Raw genomic sequence first — 18566 nt, 5'->3', positions numbered from 1 at the left:
GATTTGGTCTAATGGAACCTATAGCATATATTCACTATATTATCATTATTTTATATTGTGTGCCATTTACTGTTATTTGACAGTCATAATTGCTTAATTAGGTTACACTCAGGCATGGGAGTTCATAATGACCTTGACCTTGGCATTAATTTACTGTGCACTGCTGAAAATAGAGTTTGAAAAAAAGTCTGTGCTGACCAATTGGAGATTTTGGCCCATATTTTTTACTTAAAATATTTTAAAGCTTATTTATCCAAGGTGATGGACATGTCATATAACACTAATCTTATTTAGGATAATAAGTCTAGGCAAGATGAAATAAGCTATTAGTAATAATTTATTTTTAGTTAAAAAATAATGTTAGCTGATATTAGGTTAAGCTTTTAGATCTCCATTAACAATGTGTATTTGAATGACTCTGGAATGACTATATTTAAATAACCTGATTTCTGCTGTAATTTTAGCATACTTTTTAGGTTGGTGAATTATGTTTTAGGCAAATATGGGAGTTTTTACAATTGTTTTTGTGAGTTTGGCAAAAACATTAAAATCTACAAAAGTGGGTTCTGTGTAGCCATTTTGCATTCTCTTCTTTATTTGTACACAACTATAAGCTTGGTAATGATAGCTTTAGGTCAGTTCATTAAATCTTGTCCATATATTCAGTGAGTTTTATATAGTAAAGGGTATTTGAAGTATATACCAAGTACAAGAGCAATTTTGACACATTTGTTAATCTACCTAGGAGTGTGTTAGTATTATCTTCCACTATTACAACACTTGTAAAGCTATATTTTCCAATATTACTACGTAAATGATGTGTTACATTACAGCTTGTAGTAATGCATATGATATAAATATTATATTTAGTTAAAACAGAAAATAATTAAAGAAAAATGACTTTCGCACTCTTTTGATGGATTGAATGTGCTTTTTTTATGACAAATAAAAAATAAAGATGTAAAACCCTAATGATAACTCTAGATATGATACATGTCTGTAAGCACCAATCACTGGAGATTATTAATAAAATATCAACAGATATATTGGTAGCTGTCAGTGGATTTAATAATGCATATATAAAAACCAACTAGGCTGATGGGTTTGAAAATACTGCATTCAGTGACTTGACATCCAAGCATAGTCCATACCTTGGGTGTTTACCCCACCATGATGTGTACCACATTAATTTACTACTATTTGTGGATGCAGTGGTGTTCATTTCAGATACCACATGTAATATGCTTTTTTTCTAGTGAAGTTCTTATCATATGCCCATTAAAGTCTTTCAAAACACAGGGTCACTGCAATAAATGAGTTTTAAGGTAATTATTTATTGGAAATGAGAGACTCTGACTATGTATGCACACACTACATATACAACTAAGCATACACAACCAACCCATAGTATGTATCTTCAAGAGTAGTATTTTTATTTATTATTTGTTTTAAATATGATACATTGCATTTGTATACAACTTTGCATAACACTGATGCTTCCTGAGGTGTACATTAAATCAGGTTGCACTGTAGGAACAACACTTTCAATTATGTTGTCACATCATATCAGAACACAGAAGATCCTGATAGTCATGAAAACACCCAATTGGACACTTTTTGAAAAATATATTTTTTTGATATAGGTTGCATAGTACCAAAGAAGAGAGTACTGTGTCAAAGTTCGACGTGCACCGTCAAATATTTACGGAGTAAAAGCAGCTGTGGGTGTGATTGGTAGTAATATGTGACATTGACTATTTGTGCAAATACTATTATCCATTGACAATAAATAAATACACTTTTATTTCTTATACAGTTGTTATGCAGTATATACCAGAGGTTGAAACTAATGCTGGGTACCCCCAAAAATGGAACTGCAATTTTCAGCAAAAATGACGGTTGCTATTAAAAACATAAATTAAATCTCTTAAATGGTACGTGACCCCCCATTTTCTTGCAGCTAGATTAGATGTGAGGTGCCACACTTTCTATTGCTGTACTCCCTGGGTGTGTTGAAACGCTGCTTATATCAGTTTTATTAGTAAACGTTAACATTATCGGCAATAGGAATTGATTTGGTCTAATGGAACCTTTACACTCACTCTGTCAACGTCAGTGTGGACAGTAGGAAGGTGTTTTACGCTCACTCTGTCGTACATATGAACAGAATGAATGGTGTTACATTTACATTGTCAGTGTCAGTGTGAACAGCAGGGATATTGTTACACTTACTCTGTCTGTGTCAATATGGATAGTAGGAAGGTGTTTTCGAATGACTTTATCACTATCAATGTGGACAGTAGGAAGGTGTTTTACACTTACTTTGTCAGCATCAATGTGGACAGTAGGAAGGTTGTTACACTTACTCTGTTAGTGTCAATGTGGACAGTAGGAAGGTTGTTACACTTACTCTGTTAGTGTCAATGTGGACAGTAGGAAGGTTGTTACACTTACTCTGTTAGTGTCAATGTGGACAGTAGGAAGGTTGTTACACTTACTCTGTTAGTGTCAATGTGGACAGTAGGAAGGTTGTTACACTTACTCTGTTAGTGTCAATGTGGACAGTAGGAAGGTTGTTACACTTACTCTGTTAGTGTCAATGTGGACAGTAGGAAGGTTGTTACACTTACTCTGTTAGTGTCAATGTGGACAGTAGGAAGGTTGTTACACTTACTTTGTCACAGTCAGTGTGGACAGTAGGAAGGTTGTTACACTTTCTCTGTTAGTGCCAATGTGGACAGTAGGAAGGTTGTTACACTTACTTTGTCACAGTCAGTGTGGACAGTAGGAAGGTTGTTACACTTACTTTGTCACAGTCAATGTGGACAGTAGGAAGGTTGTTACACTTTCTCTGTTAGTGTCAATGTGGACAGTAGGAAGGTTGTTACACTTACTTTGTCACAGTCAGTGTGGACAGTAGGAAGGTTGTTACACTTACTTTGTCACAGTCAATGTGGACAGTAGGAAGGTTGTTACACTTTCTCTGTTAGTGTCAATGTGGACAGTAGGAAGGTTGTTACACTTACTTTGTCACAGTCAGTGTGGACAGTAGGAAGGTTGTTACACTTTCTCTGTTAGTGCCAATGTGGACAGTAGGAAGGTTGTTACACTTACTTTGTCAGCATCAATGTGGACAGTAGGAAGGTTGTTACACTTACTCTGTTAGTGTCAATGTGGACAGTAGGAAGGTTGTTACACTTACTCTGTCAGTGTCAATGTGGACAGTAGGAAGGTTGTTACACTTACTTTGTCAAAGTCAATGTGGACAGTAGGAAGGTTGTTACACTTACTCTGTTAGTGTCAATGTGGACAGTAGGGAGGTTGTTACACTTACTCTGTTAGTGTCAATGTGGACAGTAGGAAGGTTGTTACACTTACTCTGTTAGTGTCAATGTGGACAGTAGGAAGGTTGTTACACTTACTTTGTCAAAGTCAATGTGGACAGTAGGAAGGTTGTTACACTTACTCTGTTAGTGTCAATGTGGACAGTAGTTACACTTACTCTGTTAGTGTCAATGTGGACAGTAGGAAGGTTGTTACACTTACTTTGTCAAAGTCAATGTGGACAGTAGGGAGGTTGTTACACAGTCAGTCAATGTGGACAGTAGGGAGGTTGTTACACTTACTTTGTCAAAGTCAATGTGGACAGTAGGAAGGTTGTTACACTTACTTTGTCAAAGTCAATGTGGACAGTAGGAAGGTTGTTACACTTACTTTGTCAAAGTCAATGTGGACAGTAGGAAGGTTGTTACACTTACTTTGTCAGCATCAATGTGGACAGTAGGGAGGTTGTTACACTTACTCTGTTAGTGCCAATGTGGACAGTAGGGAGGTTGTTACACTTACTTTGTCAGCATCAATGTGGACAGTAGGGAGGTTGTTACACTTACTCTGTTAGTGCCAATGTGGACAGTAGGGAGGTTGTTACACTTACTCTGTTAGTGTCAATGTGGACAGTAGGAAGGTTGTTACACTTACTTTGTCAGCATCAATGTGGACAGTAGGGAGGTTGTTACACTTACTCTGTTAGTGCCAATGTGGACAGTAGGGAGGTTGTTACACTTACTTTGTTAGTGTCAATGTGGACAGTAGGAAGGTTGTTACACTTACTCTGTTAGTGTCAATGTGGACAGTAGGAAGGTTGTTACACTTACTCTGTTAGTGTCAATGTGGACAGTAGGAAGGTTGTTACACTTACTCTGTTAGTGTCAATGTGGACAGTAGGAAGGTTGTTACACTTACTCTGTTAGTGTCAATGTGGACAGTAGGAAGGTTGTTACACTTACTCTGTCAGTGTCAATGTTGATAGTAGGGATGTTGTCCACTGTACACGGAGAAGCGGACAGAACAGATTCACCAGATACAAGTGAAGCCTCTGCAATAAACTTGCTGTAGTATTCTGAAAATAAATAGAAACATCTGACTAAATAATAAAAGACATCTACAAGCATTCTTGGTTCCTGTTTAATGTGTCATACAAGAACAAACTGTATAATCATATGAACTAATCATCAATTTAATATTTTTCGTACACACCTGTTGATGAGAACACCATTCATTATTCATGAAAACAGATTCCAAAACATGTTTTATCGATATATAGACATATGGCTGGCTGCACCAAGGTGATGGCATGGTCACAACGGCCATACCATCAAATGAAGTAAGCACATAAGAAACTGATTAAAACTTACAATTTTCTTCATAAATCAAAACGTATGTTTTGTCGACATGAACTGTAATTGGGTATTTTTCTTATCCATGTATGTAGCCACACAGGTTTTAATAGAAGTATATAATTTCTGTAATGGGAAGGAAACTGAGTTAGATGTTTTTGTTAGTACATACGACTTTATTATCATCCATTTGTATTGGCCATTACTACTTACAGGGTCGTGTCTATCATGGGTAAAGAGGTATATTGAAAACCTTGAAAGTACGAAAACCCAGTACCATGTTTAGGTTAAAAGACCCCTTTTTTGTTTACCTCAGGCTTTGTCAGAAAATAATTAATAATTAAAATTAAAACAGATCATAACTACCCCTACTAGCTAAATAAATGTTTTGCAATTGGATACTCTATTTCATATACATTTACAATTTTTAAAGGTCCACAATCATGGCACATTATTAATACACAGTATATGAAAAAAAATACATAAAGATTACATTATTAACCATAAAAAAAAAAAATACCACCCCAATTATTAATAGAGCGACTTTTTGTAAAAGGCTTGGGGGAAAAAACACTGATCCAGTCGACTTGACCCGCATCTGACATGTGACGTAGCATCAGGTGAATTCCACTCATTCATTAGTAGGTTAGCATGGCGACAGCATGTGATGATTCTTCGGAAAATAGCTCATTCTTATCGGATGTTAATTTGGACATTTCGGACTGGTCGCATTTGTCTATTTATTCTAATGCTACCTCGATTGGTGAGGAAGAAGGAGAAAATCCGTTAGGGGTACTTCCATATCAGTTTGAACCGTAGTACACCGACGATGATCCATCAAGCCAAATGCGGTCAGCCTATTTGCAGCACGGAGCCCGGACGTCGCCAGGAAATGCAAAAACAAAGCCCGAATGTTAATGCCGAGGTGTACATTGTTCATATTTGGCACAAAGATACACCTAACACGATGCATTTATATATGTTAAAAAAATAAATGTAGGAAAAATATATTTTAGAAAAAAATACTAATTAATATTATCTGAAGACTGGATAGCAGTTAAATAATTAATGTATTGCAATTATTATTAAAAACAACAAATACACGTACATACATTAAATATGTTTTAAAAAATCATCATTAAATATATTAAACAAGGCGCATTCATCGTCAGTCTAATCATTACTTGGTTACAGACATCTACGATTGATACCCGTTTCGTTTACAAAATATGAAAATAGAAGATTTTATTGTTGGAAGTTAATCCTTTAATTGGTTAACTAAAGGCTTATTTGCAAAAGCAATACATGTCTACAGATTTAATATTAATATGATTTATTATGCACATTTTCTGTAAATATACGTCCAAATCTGTATAATACTATAGAATATGTATTAATTTTGAAGAGTATAACCTGGGTTTGTTTCTATACTTCAATGTAAATAGAGGTTTTACCTGTGTTTTTGTCGTCTGATCCATAGCAATAGCCACAGCCAGTGCTCATTGTACTAAAATCAGTGAAACGTAAAATGTCCGTATTAAAAACAAGCAACATGCCGCATTCCCAGTCTGGAGCTCCATGCGGTAAAACGTGTTTGTTTCGCTTGTGCACACTGTACGTGCTTTCGTGTGCTCGACTTAGGGGTCCTTCATTTCGTTGTTTTTATCAGCGAAATGAAGTTTTCTACTGGGATGTATGCGGCCATTAGAACTGATTGAACGCTGGAACGCTTCTTGTTTCGACAGCCTTCACCACCAGGTTGGATTCTTTTTTAGCGAGATTCCTTGCCTCCACGTAATTTTTCCGTCTGACTGTCGATCTTATCGGAGGTCGGACTCGGGATGGGCGTGTTTGAAACCCTAGTGGTATATGGGCACATTAAACTAGTTATCATCATCATCATCTACAGATTTCGCAGACATCGGTAGCTCGGACAGCATGTGACACAGTCGGTTCACTACGAGATCAAGGAATCTAAGTGGTTGTGTGTACTGCCAATATGCTACGGTATCTGTGATTATGTACTGTCGTTGTAAAGAGGTGTTTTCAGATGTCGGATACACGTTTGTTCCTAATTTGCTCTGTCGGTGTCGGAAGGTGTGAATTCCGTTGTAATGATCAGAATAACACTTATGTACTTTTGTTCCCGACAATTTGTGGTCGGATGGTGTAAATGTCGCAGTAACGACAGTCGTTGTAACGAGGTCTGACTGTGTATGTTAAAACAATAAATGTAGGAAAAATATTTTTTAGAAAAAGTCACATTAACATCCGGTAGGCCTATCTGTTAGTTTGACACCCAACAGCCGATGTATTTTTCATGTTGGGGTGTCGTTAAAAATTAATTTATTCTGTTTTTGTCTTCGGGCGATGTTCGGGATATCGTTATGTACAGCCCGAACATGAAAAATGCGATTTTTTTCTACAAAATATTTTTCCTACATTTACTTTTTTAACATATCGTGTTGAGGTGTATCTTTGTGCCAAATATGAACAATGTACACCTCGGCATTAACATTCAGGCTTTGTTTTTGTCTCCGGGCGACGGGCTTAAAATAGGCTGAACATGGGGGATACAGACAAATTCTTTAACAAAAGTTTTGGTGCCATTCCCATCGACCATCTTAGATAATTGTTGTAATCCCCAGGTGTGAAGTGGTCACTGCAAATCGAATCCCATCTTGACAGTCCTTTCCAATACGCACGTGTTCGGTTTAAGAACTGCTTCCGTGCAAACAATGTCGGTTTGTCTTTCGGAAAAATATGCAAACTTCTTTTGCCTTTAACTGCAGCTTTTGTACATCCATACACCAAACAATGTTCACCATGTTTCACATTTGAAAGATATCTTCAAAATAATATTCCAAACATAAAATTCAATTCAATAGAATAACATTTTCGCGTTTTAAAAATACACGTGTTCCACTTCCATGTAAAATGACCCAAAGGCTGCGAATCACTCGTTCATGTTATACCGGTTAGCACGTCACTGGGTCACGTGACTTGACTTAAAGGCTTTTTGGCAAGCGATGGGAAAAACGCGACTTTTTATTGTGAATATATTGAAAACGGGTACATTTAAAAAAAATTTTTTTATTGATACTTCATATATATTGTAAAAGGTATACGTTGATACCAAACAATAGTGAATTACGTTTTTGATAAATGTAGACCTTTAAAGAGTATTTACTATAATCTTTCTGAAAATTAAACAAAACATATCCATTAATTTCCAAGATTTTAGGGTGTACAATTTTACCCTTCGTATCCTCAGGCAGAAACCCTATACCTGTAGCCTGATTCTTTTTTCCAACTGCCACACCGTTTTCTTTAGGGTGGTTACTACCATGTATAAGGATAACAACACAATAAGATATAAAGAAACGTTGATGGTTAGAAGCATATACGTATTCTTGTTTTATTGGTTTTATTGGTTTCAGTGGTTTCAGTGGTTTCAGTACTTAGGAAGAGCCTAGTATATAACGTTCAATTTAGTGGTCAGACTCCGTTAGCAATTAGGGGCTACTATTGCAGAAATGTTTGTTGATAGACCATTGTCCGTTAGTAGAAACTTGTTGCATGAAAAGTCATGCATTTGACATAATGTTGGATAACTTTAAAGAGGCGAGAACACCACATGAGCCTGATTCAGACTGGAAAGCTGTTGGTGCTCAGGCAGTACAGACGTGAACACTGTACACAGATACAAATATGTATGTAGAGATAAACAGTTGAAGATAGGTGAAAAAGATTTGCAGTGAAAGGTGTACTTTGCATAAAAAATTAGTGATTATTATCTACAGAAAGATGAATCTGAATCAGAGCTCTTAGAGAATGGCATTCCATCTTGCTCTAACATGATGCAGAGAGATAGTCTTTACGATGTATAGGTAAGTGCAGAATGCAGAACTTAAAAGTAACCAACAATGGGCAGTTACACAGATTCTAAAGTAATTCCCAAAACCTGGTTACACGGTCTTAATACATCATGAAATTTACTCTACGCGACTAGGGAACAAACTTTTATCAGTTTTGAGGGGGAAGTGCTCAAGACTGCAGGAAACAAAACTCGCAGCCGAACCATTCTTATTGTTATATAAGATTTCACAGTTAAAGGTATTACAACGAACGTTTCAGGCCTTGTGAAATTCAAGTAAAATGTTAGCATTTAAAGCGAAAAAACGCATAGGTTACTATCCATCCCAATGCCAAGTATCTAGTTGATAAAAACTACTTTTTATTTCGTGAAGAAAACTAATTTAAAAAACATTTACGCTTTTCATACAGAAACGCTCCTCGTATATCCAATGTCAGAACATTAAAACAAATTACGATGTTTTGTGTGCTCTCATATTACAAAGTATCCATTATCTACCAATAAATAAGGTTCTTTATTATAATATATGTAATCCATTTTATAATATGAAGGTAAGTAAACATACTTGGATTGCAGGCTCGTGTGAATAATATCTGGAATGAGGGGGAACAATCTCTAATCTTTAGCAGTGAGCCACAAGCAATATATATATTTTTTAAATCTTTATTTATATATTAGTACATAAAAAACTAACATTTTCGTCCTCGAATAAGGGAGCACAGGTTCCCCACCCCTGTACAGTAATGTATATATTATATGTGTGTGTTTGTTTGTTGTACTGTCTATTCTGCAGTGAAAAACAAAAAATAACAAAAACTTTATAAGTCACAGAACAATCACGTTTGGGCTTGCTTATTTTACTGGATGGTATGTCTGTAGTTACTGGGTCAAGAACATGGAGCAACCAATCATGGGTCTCTAATGTGATCTCTAACACATGTTAGCAACAAAACTGATCTACAATATGTGCTCTCCCACATGGGTGTATATAGAAAACAATTAAATCTGATATTTGTCCCAGTATGTTGGAAACATCCCAAGTTGTATTGAAATCTAACCAATCAGGACTATGAATGGTGACAACCATTAAGATCACTGCTTATGTTATTTTAATCAATACAGGTACTTAAATCTTATTATCCGTGATTTTACACTTGAAATGGCTTCTTTTTTTTCCCAAAGCAAACAAAATAGCAACTAATAAAATTCAACTTTTTTTTTTTTTATTCTTGGAATTCAAGGAGTATATGATAATATTTAAATATTTAATTACCTTCAGTGTCAATTGGTTTTAAAAAACGTGCAGATGGAAAGCAGTCATCTCCTATTGAACCTGTAAGTGCATTCAGTTCCTCCTTGTTGTAAATGCTTGAACGAGTGAGCACATCAACCCGAGCACCCGATGCCAAACAGAAGCCATCTAGCTCCTTTGTGCACCAATACACAAGAACATCATTCGCATTGGTCTTGAGAATTTTAACTTTACCTGTTAATGTTGATAATATATTTCATCAATACGGTTTTATGGGAAAAAATACTACAGGGTGTCCTGCTAAAATAATCTAGTGTAAATGAATGTTGCAAACTTCCATCAGCATTTGAATAACATTTTAATCTACTATTTCATTAAATAAAAAAAATAGCATTCAAATGCTTTCAAAGTTATGCACATTGAAACATATATTAATTTACCATTTCTCTGCATTAAGTTTTGAATGACATTTACTTATGTACACACATCTGTTGAATCCTTGAAAGTCAAAATTACAAAACCAAAACTAGACAAAGCATTCAGAAACAGTATGGGCTTTTAAGAATGGAGAAAACTTATTTTATTAACCTGACCACTCACTAATTGCATATTCCTCTATTTCAGTTGACTGGTCCGAACATCCCAACACTAATGAAACTCACTAGAATCTTCCAGTGAGCCTTCCCAGCTACTCAAGTCACGTCATCTACTTCCTCAAGCGTAATGGTCTGGAGTACGAAAGCAGCAAGGGACAGAACTCTAGATAGGTTAAACATTGCAAAAAAATAAAAATAATAATAAATAAAAAAATTATCCACGAATCCACTTCGACACAGTGTTGTTGGAAATGTTCTCTTTATGTCCTCTTTATGCCCGTGTAATGTCTTCTTAAAGTTCTAGTTCTATTCACATAAAACGTCTAGGCATGCACCAGACAAAAAGATAAATCCTTGGAATCGTCTGTACCCAGAATCAACGACATGGATTGAACACTGACGTAGCAGCTGGTTCTTCCTCAATAATAAAATCATGTCTACAATTGGATGGTGTTGTCAGGACCGTATGTGTACAAGGAGTCTTTTCAAATCCAGTAATAGTAACAGATCTAGATCTGCAAGGCTTAACAGATCTGGAAACCAGAGCTGATTTGGCCACTGATGCCAACATAATTTCTGAAGCACCCTCGATATCATACTCAAATGTGGGAAGGTGCATTTATTGAAATCATCGCAGCTTATGGCAAGATGATCAAGATCGTAAATCGCTGTGTCTGGACTGTAAATTGCAACTGGTGATTGATCTTTGGATGAATAAATCTATATTCAGAGTTCAAAGTTATTGACAAACCCAATGGAACACCTCCAGAATCAACAACCACTCCATGTCTTATGTAACATTAGCCTGGATGGTGTGACAGGCAACACGTTGGACGCCCCTAGAATATGTGGCTAGGATATTCAATGGTATTATGTTCATCAACTGATATAGGTGAAGTGTGACTTCCAAGTGGGAACTGGAGTGACTCCACCCAATCTGTTGATATTTGCCGAGGACAGCTTGCGGTTCTAATACATTGATGTGTAACAGCTTTCTGTCTGCCAACCACAGCTCCACTTGAAACGGCTGCAAGGAGATTCTGCCTAAGATATTCGACAGAACAGTAGGTCAGGTTAAAAGTCGTTCAGAAAGTGAAATTTCAAAGCTAGGTTGTCAATATTTCGGGCATATATCTTTTTATATGGATGGGAATTACCTCAATCTGTTGAGTGCCCACCTGAGGTGCTCGAGTCGCAGGATCCATTCACCTAACTGGGGGGGGGGGGGGGGGGGTCTCGTTCCATCCAGTGTACCACAACTGGTCAAAGGCCATGGTATATGCTTTGCTGTCTGTGGGGAAAATGCATATGAAAGATCCCTTGCTGCTAATGGAAAAATATAGCGGGTTTCCTCCGATGACTACGAGTCAGAATTACGAAATGTTTCCCATCCAATATCCGATGATTAATTAAGCAATGTGAATTGTTGTTTTTTTAAACCAGAAAGATTTCTGAGTAAAATCCTGGCGTTAAGTCTTTATGGGTTACCTTCCTGATGGCTCCCTTGGAAAGTAAAACAGAGATCATGTGTGATCCCGGGATCGACACTCCTATTTTTTCCAGTAACAGAGAAGACATCTTCTGGCAACAGATATTTCATCCATAGTTGGAAACTTCAGAAGTATTAAATTCAAATCACTAAACACATTCATGGCAATTTGAGCAATCCTCGATTTAGTAGCTGCAGTCATTGTTTAAATGCTTTGACTTAAATACTTTTTACCGGGCCCAGAAGACTTAGTGTCAGAAGTAAATTGGTTTCAGTTCCCGTAGCTACAAAATTAACCAGAAGGCTTCAATATATTTGCTTGACCAAAGGGCTGAAATGAACCTTTACGCTTATCTGACTCCAACATAGTCATACATTGTAAAGCCTCTCATGATCATCAATGACCATCGACACACTACCTGTGAATAAACTTGAAGAACTCCATGGCTGACACAAAACTTCACAGAGATGCACAGTATCAAAAGATAAATTTTCCAATTCCACCAATCTCCAACGAAGTTTTTTTTTTCTTTTTAATTTTTTTTTGGGGGTGGGAGGGTGAGGACAGAACAGTAGAGGCCAACATCATAAATATTGACATACCAGCCATATGGTGAAGCAACCTTGAAATCTTCACTTGGTTCCTGATGACTGCCAGAAACGCATCCAAATAGGATAAAACGTACAACATCCCCTGCATCGTACAATCCACAGACACAGCAATCTTGTCAGACATTTCAACCCAATGCAATTGTTTCCCCAAGTGCCTCAACAGAACTGAAGCTATGTCTTTAAAATTCATGTTAAAAACGTAATAAATTGAGGAAGAACAATATGGAATTTTACTGCAGATTCTGAGTTCTTAAAAACTGCATCCAAATCCCCAGGAACGTTCAATACCAGTTGGCCAGTGACTAGTGACTTGATAACTTGGCCCCTTCTTGATTGAGGCAGGTGACCTAGGCAGCGACTGGAAAACCTCATAAATAAAATCCAGACATTACCACATTGACATCTGTTTTGGTTCATTAGTATCCATGGATAAGTCCGGTGCCGTGAGGTTATTGCAGAAATCTGACAAAAGCCATGTACAAGCTAAGTGATCTTCAGCACAACTACCAAGCTTGATCTATACCGACCCATTTCACAGTCTCTATAATATAAGAAGGACGCATTTCCTTAATCACGGTCACCAAGGAATCATATAAGTTCGGTTCATCTGATCTGGACAATAAAGTAATAGATGCATGATCCGAATGGCACTGTTCCCTTACTGAAAGCATCTTATGATATTCTTCAAAGTCTATCAGACATCTCCTGGGATATACACTTCGCAGGTCTTTCACCACCAAAATATTTTTGCATTTAGAGCAAACTCATTTCGTTTCAGTAGACTCAAAAAAAAGAAGAAGAAATCAAAACATAATTGTTATTAAAAAGCCTTCTGATTAGCAAAACAAAAACATGATACAATATGGCAGAAACCAATGTCAGACTGTAATAAAACTTGACTAACATTTTCAAGTGAAAAAATACATTATAAATTATGGAAAATCTGAAAAATAACCAACAACAGAGTGAAAACTATTGTCGTAAAACAAAAACTACACTATAAAATGCCACACAACCATTACCCAACCAAAGATGAATTTGATTAAGCAGAGGAAATAAAACGATGCCTGAACCACAGAAGTGAAAGACAAATGAGAAAGTAGATATCATGTGTCCAGAACAGATAGGCTAGGCTCGGAACAGATAATTAGTGAGAGGTCAGGTTAAATTAAAAAGAACATTAATTTCTAACTGCAGATTGTTTTAGTACAGGCAATGATGTACATAATATTCTATATTGAATATAAACTAATCAATGAAGGACAGGTTGTGTAAGTGTGAAACACTCACTCCACTGTTGCATTGTTGAAGATGAATAAGTACTGATGTAGTCCCCATATCCTCTGCATCGCTGTTTTAATATAACGGTCTGTTGAGGCTCATTTCTGTAGTGTTAAAAGTTGAGTATAATTGTAATACGTTTTTCACTTGTTATTAGTAATTCAGGGTCAGGGAAACATGGTATTGTGGTATTTTCATATATATATGTCAATAAATGTTTAGAAATAAAACTTCTTATAAAATTAATGAACACATATTTTAAATGGTTGTGTTTGCATGTTCAGGTCAACAAATAAACTTTTCATTCATGACATATGTCTATCAAAGGATGAATATGTCTTATATCATCGAGAGTACTGTTTTTTTCCTTGTTGGAACATGAAATTAATTTATAAAGCAAGTTAGTTTAGGTAGAACAATGACAATGATTTTGTTACCCCAAATCTTTGAAAAAAAACCCATTAATATTTCCCCGTGAAAGCCTTTTTCAGACATAAGGCCTATCTACAGAGTTAAATTCAACCCAGGTTATTTTTAATTCAGCTTTTATGTTCTCGTTTCGACGGATAACCTGGGTTAAATTGTAGTGCTTGAGGTCGTGATGGTTTTTTTTTTTTACTTTTGCTTCTGTTAGTCAAAAAAGCAGTTCAGGTATTTGTAAATTATAATTAATACACAGACAAACTTACCTCCAGTTTATGACCATTTTAAGAGAAGTCGGAGTGTTTCTTGACACAGTGATTGTCAACCCATAGCGACCTCTTTCTGGGGTATTTAGGTCCAAGAAAGCAGCCCCAACCCAATGTCCTAGAATCTGTAATAAAATTACCAAACTATCACAAGCCGTATCATATTCCATTTCACTCTCCTATAAAACATTTCGCAGATGAGATATAAAAAGTGAAGTGGGTGAAATATGTGTAATGGGGTAACCAAGAAAGCTTGTAGGATGGAATGGTTTGGTTTGTTTTAGAAAAATGGTTCTACATTTTCTCAAGTTGGCCTAATCGAGCAGATTGGGATGATCAAGAAATCAATCCTCTGAATTCAGGAGACTGATTTTTTTAATCACCTACTTGGACCCTGATGGAACAACTTCTTTTAGAATGATATGGTGGTGTTTGAAATCTGCACATAATAAGCATGCCTTAAGGTATCTTAGAAGTTGTGATATGTAAACAGTTCAGAATACTTACTTCAATTTCTTTGAAGTTTCCAGGAACATTTATATCAGCTAAAGATGAACACTTCTTCATGGGATCTAAAATGCGAGAGAACAAAAGTTAATTTAATTAATTATATCGCATGCAAATAACATACATTCAGTTAGCATCAACAGTAAATTTGAGGAAGGCTTTAAAAAAAAAAAAAAAAAAATATATATATATATAATGGGCCATCTCAGTGAATATGAGCTGGTGGTTACGTAATACATCACATCAGAAATTAGTCTTCGAGCTGAAGAAACAAAACATACCTGATGTTTGCGGATGCATCGCAATGTTCTGTAATAATATCCATCCCAGTAAGCCAGCAACAAGTATATATTATATATATAAAGTATACAAAATAAACCACCATTGTCAAAGTGTATTATGTTTTGTACATAAATTAACCCATGTACTGAAATAATAATCGGAGTGTTTTCTTGGTTAATTGGTCTTTTCTTTCCGTGGCCTGTACCTGTGGTTCCTGATTGGTGTATATTTAGACGGTCCCCAGACACACTAAAAAGACGTACCTCTTTTATTAAGATCACAGGGTATTGTGTGATAACCGTGCGGACACCCCTCAAATCGTAATGAACATTATCAGCCGTCCTGCTTTATTACTGTGAGTAATTCTGTAAAACCCTCGATTAAGTAGACTTTCCCATCTAAAATCACAAAACTGACAAATTACGTAGTCCCAAAGAAAATAAAATTATCACTTGGTTATCATGGGGTAGTTTTTGCTCGAACGTACCCTACCAATAGGCCTAATAATATGCATTTTTTCTTTGGATTTTTTAAAAGAGAAAAATACTATAACTTCATTTCGTTCTATTGATGCAAATTGAAATATATTTATTTGTTCTGTGCATAGAGTTTGACGGAGTTGACGTCACTTCGCCCCAAGCTATACCACCGGACGTCACAAAAACGAAACAAAATGGCTGCCCCCAGTTAGCAGGAATAATCATGTTTTTTTTTTATTAACTCTAAAATTACGCGTTTTTCATTTGATAAAGTGTCAGTATGTGTTGGTGGTACGGGTATGCATCTTTCCAACACATAAGGTTCTTGTTTGAGTTGACCCTCCCTTTAAGGAAGTACACTTAAAACAAATTTCCTTAAAAATGTGGAAAAAAGGTAAGAATAAGTTTTATGCACAATGAAATGTATTATTACAGTTAATGTGTACCGTGGAAATTATTTTTGTGTTGTTGCCATTACGTTGATAACGTCATAGTACGTTTTTCGATAATGCTTTTAAAATGACGTTTTCTTACCACCTAGTGCAATTCTTGATGGAACAGAGATAACATGTGAGTATGTACTTAACTGTTTATACATTTATTTCTAAATTGAACAAGGTAAACATTAATGTCGTTAAATTGATAGTCTGACATGACTGAGCATGCACACCAGTCATTTGCTCTTAAACGTACGGTTTTGGATTAAACGAGGATATATATATATATATATATATATGTATGTATGTGTGTGTGTGCGTGTGTGTGTGTGTGTATATTTTGTTTGTTTCCATTTAATTATTTACGTCCTATTTCATGCAGTGTATTGTCATAGGAAGTGAATCTACAAACGTCAAGCTTAGCCTACCCATAGGCAATTAGATGCGTTCCAGAGTCAAACTTTGTTAACTGATATGCAGTAGAGATGTAGGAACTATATAGTATTCCTGAAGGTGTGAAGATCGATTATTTGCTGCAACTTGTCGCTGTTGATAAAATATCCCTTTTATAGAATAGTAAAGGTTTACTGTAGCCGCTTAATACAGGTATTTTAACGATTTGTGATCTGACTTAGGTAGCCGCTGCCCGCGTTAGACAGATGACTTCTTATTACGAGTGCTTTTACATTAAACATCGTTTTTTGTTGTTGTTTTTTTTGTCTCTTTTTTTGTTTGGGGGGGGGGGGGGGGGGGTGGCCATAAACCTGGCTGCTAGGACAGGCGTCTCTCTCTCTCTCTCTGTCTCTGTCTCTCTCTCTCTCTCTCTCTCTCTCTCTCTCTCTCTCTCTCTCTCTCTCTCTCTCTCTCTCTCTCTCTCTCTCTCTCTCTCTCTCTATATATATATATATATATATATATATATATATACACATATTTAGAAGTTAGAGGGCTTTTACCCTATAAACAAAAAGTAAGTTCGTTGATGCCTAAAATGCTGTTAGTTCTGTCTCATCCCATTCCCTTTTGAAAGCAGAAAGCACATGACGGTTTTTCAATCTGTTTCCTTTTCTTTCTTTTTTCGCATTTGTTATAGTTAACTTTTTGTTTTATTATTGCATGGTTGAGAGGGCAAAACTAATTTCAGTCATTAAAAACAGTGTTTCTACAAATATAACACATTTTATTTCGTCGAAATATTTTGTCTTTGACTACAAAAACCATGTTAATTATAACTTACGCACAACCACCACACACATATAGACAGTACAATACAATACAATCAAACGAAATACGATACTGATTGCAACGTTTGTGTCTTCAGAGATGATAAATGCATTATATTAAATCTGACAAAGTACACCCACTCACATCTACACAACACATTTGAACTGTAATAAAATATTTAATATTTAAATCAATATTTTAAAAACATCTCGTTTAAAGGTGCTATATCAAAGTTACAAGAGCAATATTTCGGTATGTTCACGATTACGGTATGTTCAGGAGCAATATTTCGGTATGTTCACGATTGTTTGTAATACATGTCTATATGAAGAGTTCAGGAGCAAAACGCGATACAGACCATTTTCTTTCTTTTTTTGATGGTGCATATAAAAGATCCCTTTTTACTAAAGTAAAAATAATCAATTGTTTGATATCCAATAACTGATGTTTAATAAATCAATGTGCCCTAGTCGTGTCGTTAAACAAACTTGAACTTCAACACACAAACACACAAACACACACACACACACACAAACACACACACACACATCAGGCGAGCTATTTACCACTGGGCTACGTCACGCCTCTGATGGACAGATGGATGCATGCATATTTGGTTATGTCCCAGTTTTGGTGATATATTAACGTTGATTTTCACTTATATTGATACGTCGTCGTATTTATCTTATAATCAACGTATTTCTCAGTACTCAACCCAAATGACGATATCCAGGTTCTACTTTCACAAAAATGTTTTGATCACTGGTATATTTGTGTGATATGTCCCTTCCTCATTTCATCCCCCCCCCCCCCTCTCTCTCTCTCTCTCTCTCTCTCTCTCTCTCTCTCTCTCTCTCTCTCTCTCTCTCTCTCTCTCTCTCTCTCTCTCTCTCTCTCATTTTCAGAACGCTGGACTATGTAAAGTTGCTCTAGTAAGCGGTTTTTTGTTTTATGATGATGCATGCATACGTCAATTCTGTAGTGTCTCCGTAGCACATTTAGTTACATTTGGCAGGTGTGAATTCCGGTATAATGAACAGACAACGGTGATGTACGTTTGTTCTCGACAATTTAGGGTCTGTTGTTTTAATGAGGTCTGATTGTGTGTGTGTGTGTGTGTGTTTGTGTGTTTGTGTCTGTGTGCGTCTGTGTGTGTTTGTGTTCG

The 18566-nt window shown here is 36.1% G+C and overlaps 1 protein-coding gene across 2 annotated transcripts in view; it reads right to left on the bottom strand.

Annotated features, from left to right (window-relative positions):
* LOC121382534 overlaps positions 1-18566 on the bottom strand; it is a 94590-nt gene that overhangs the window by 26503 nt on the left and 49521 nt on the right. For both annotated transcript variants that reach the window (XM_041511992.1, XM_041511993.1), the window contains exons 16-20: positions 14980-15044; positions 14473-14597; positions 13793-13887; positions 9827-10039; positions 4287-4399 (exon numbers count right to left, since the gene is read on the bottom strand). In XM_041511992.1, coding sequence (XP_041367926.1) covers positions 4287-4399; positions 9827-10039; positions 13793-13887; positions 14473-14597; positions 14980-15044 — 611 coding nt within the window. The remainder of the gene's footprint in view (positions 1-4286; positions 4400-9826; positions 10040-13792; positions 13888-14472; positions 14598-14979; positions 15045-18566) is intronic.

The sequence above is a fragment of the Gigantopelta aegis genome, chromosome 10 (genome assembly GCF_016097555.1).
Source record: "Gigantopelta aegis isolate Gae_Host chromosome 10, Gae_host_genome, whole genome shotgun sequence".
Lineage (NCBI taxonomy): Eukaryota > Metazoa > Mollusca > Gastropoda > Neomphalida > Peltospiridae > Gigantopelta > Gigantopelta aegis.
The sequence above is the reverse complement of the archived record's forward strand: the minus strand, read 5'-3'. Positions and strand labels throughout refer to the sequence as shown.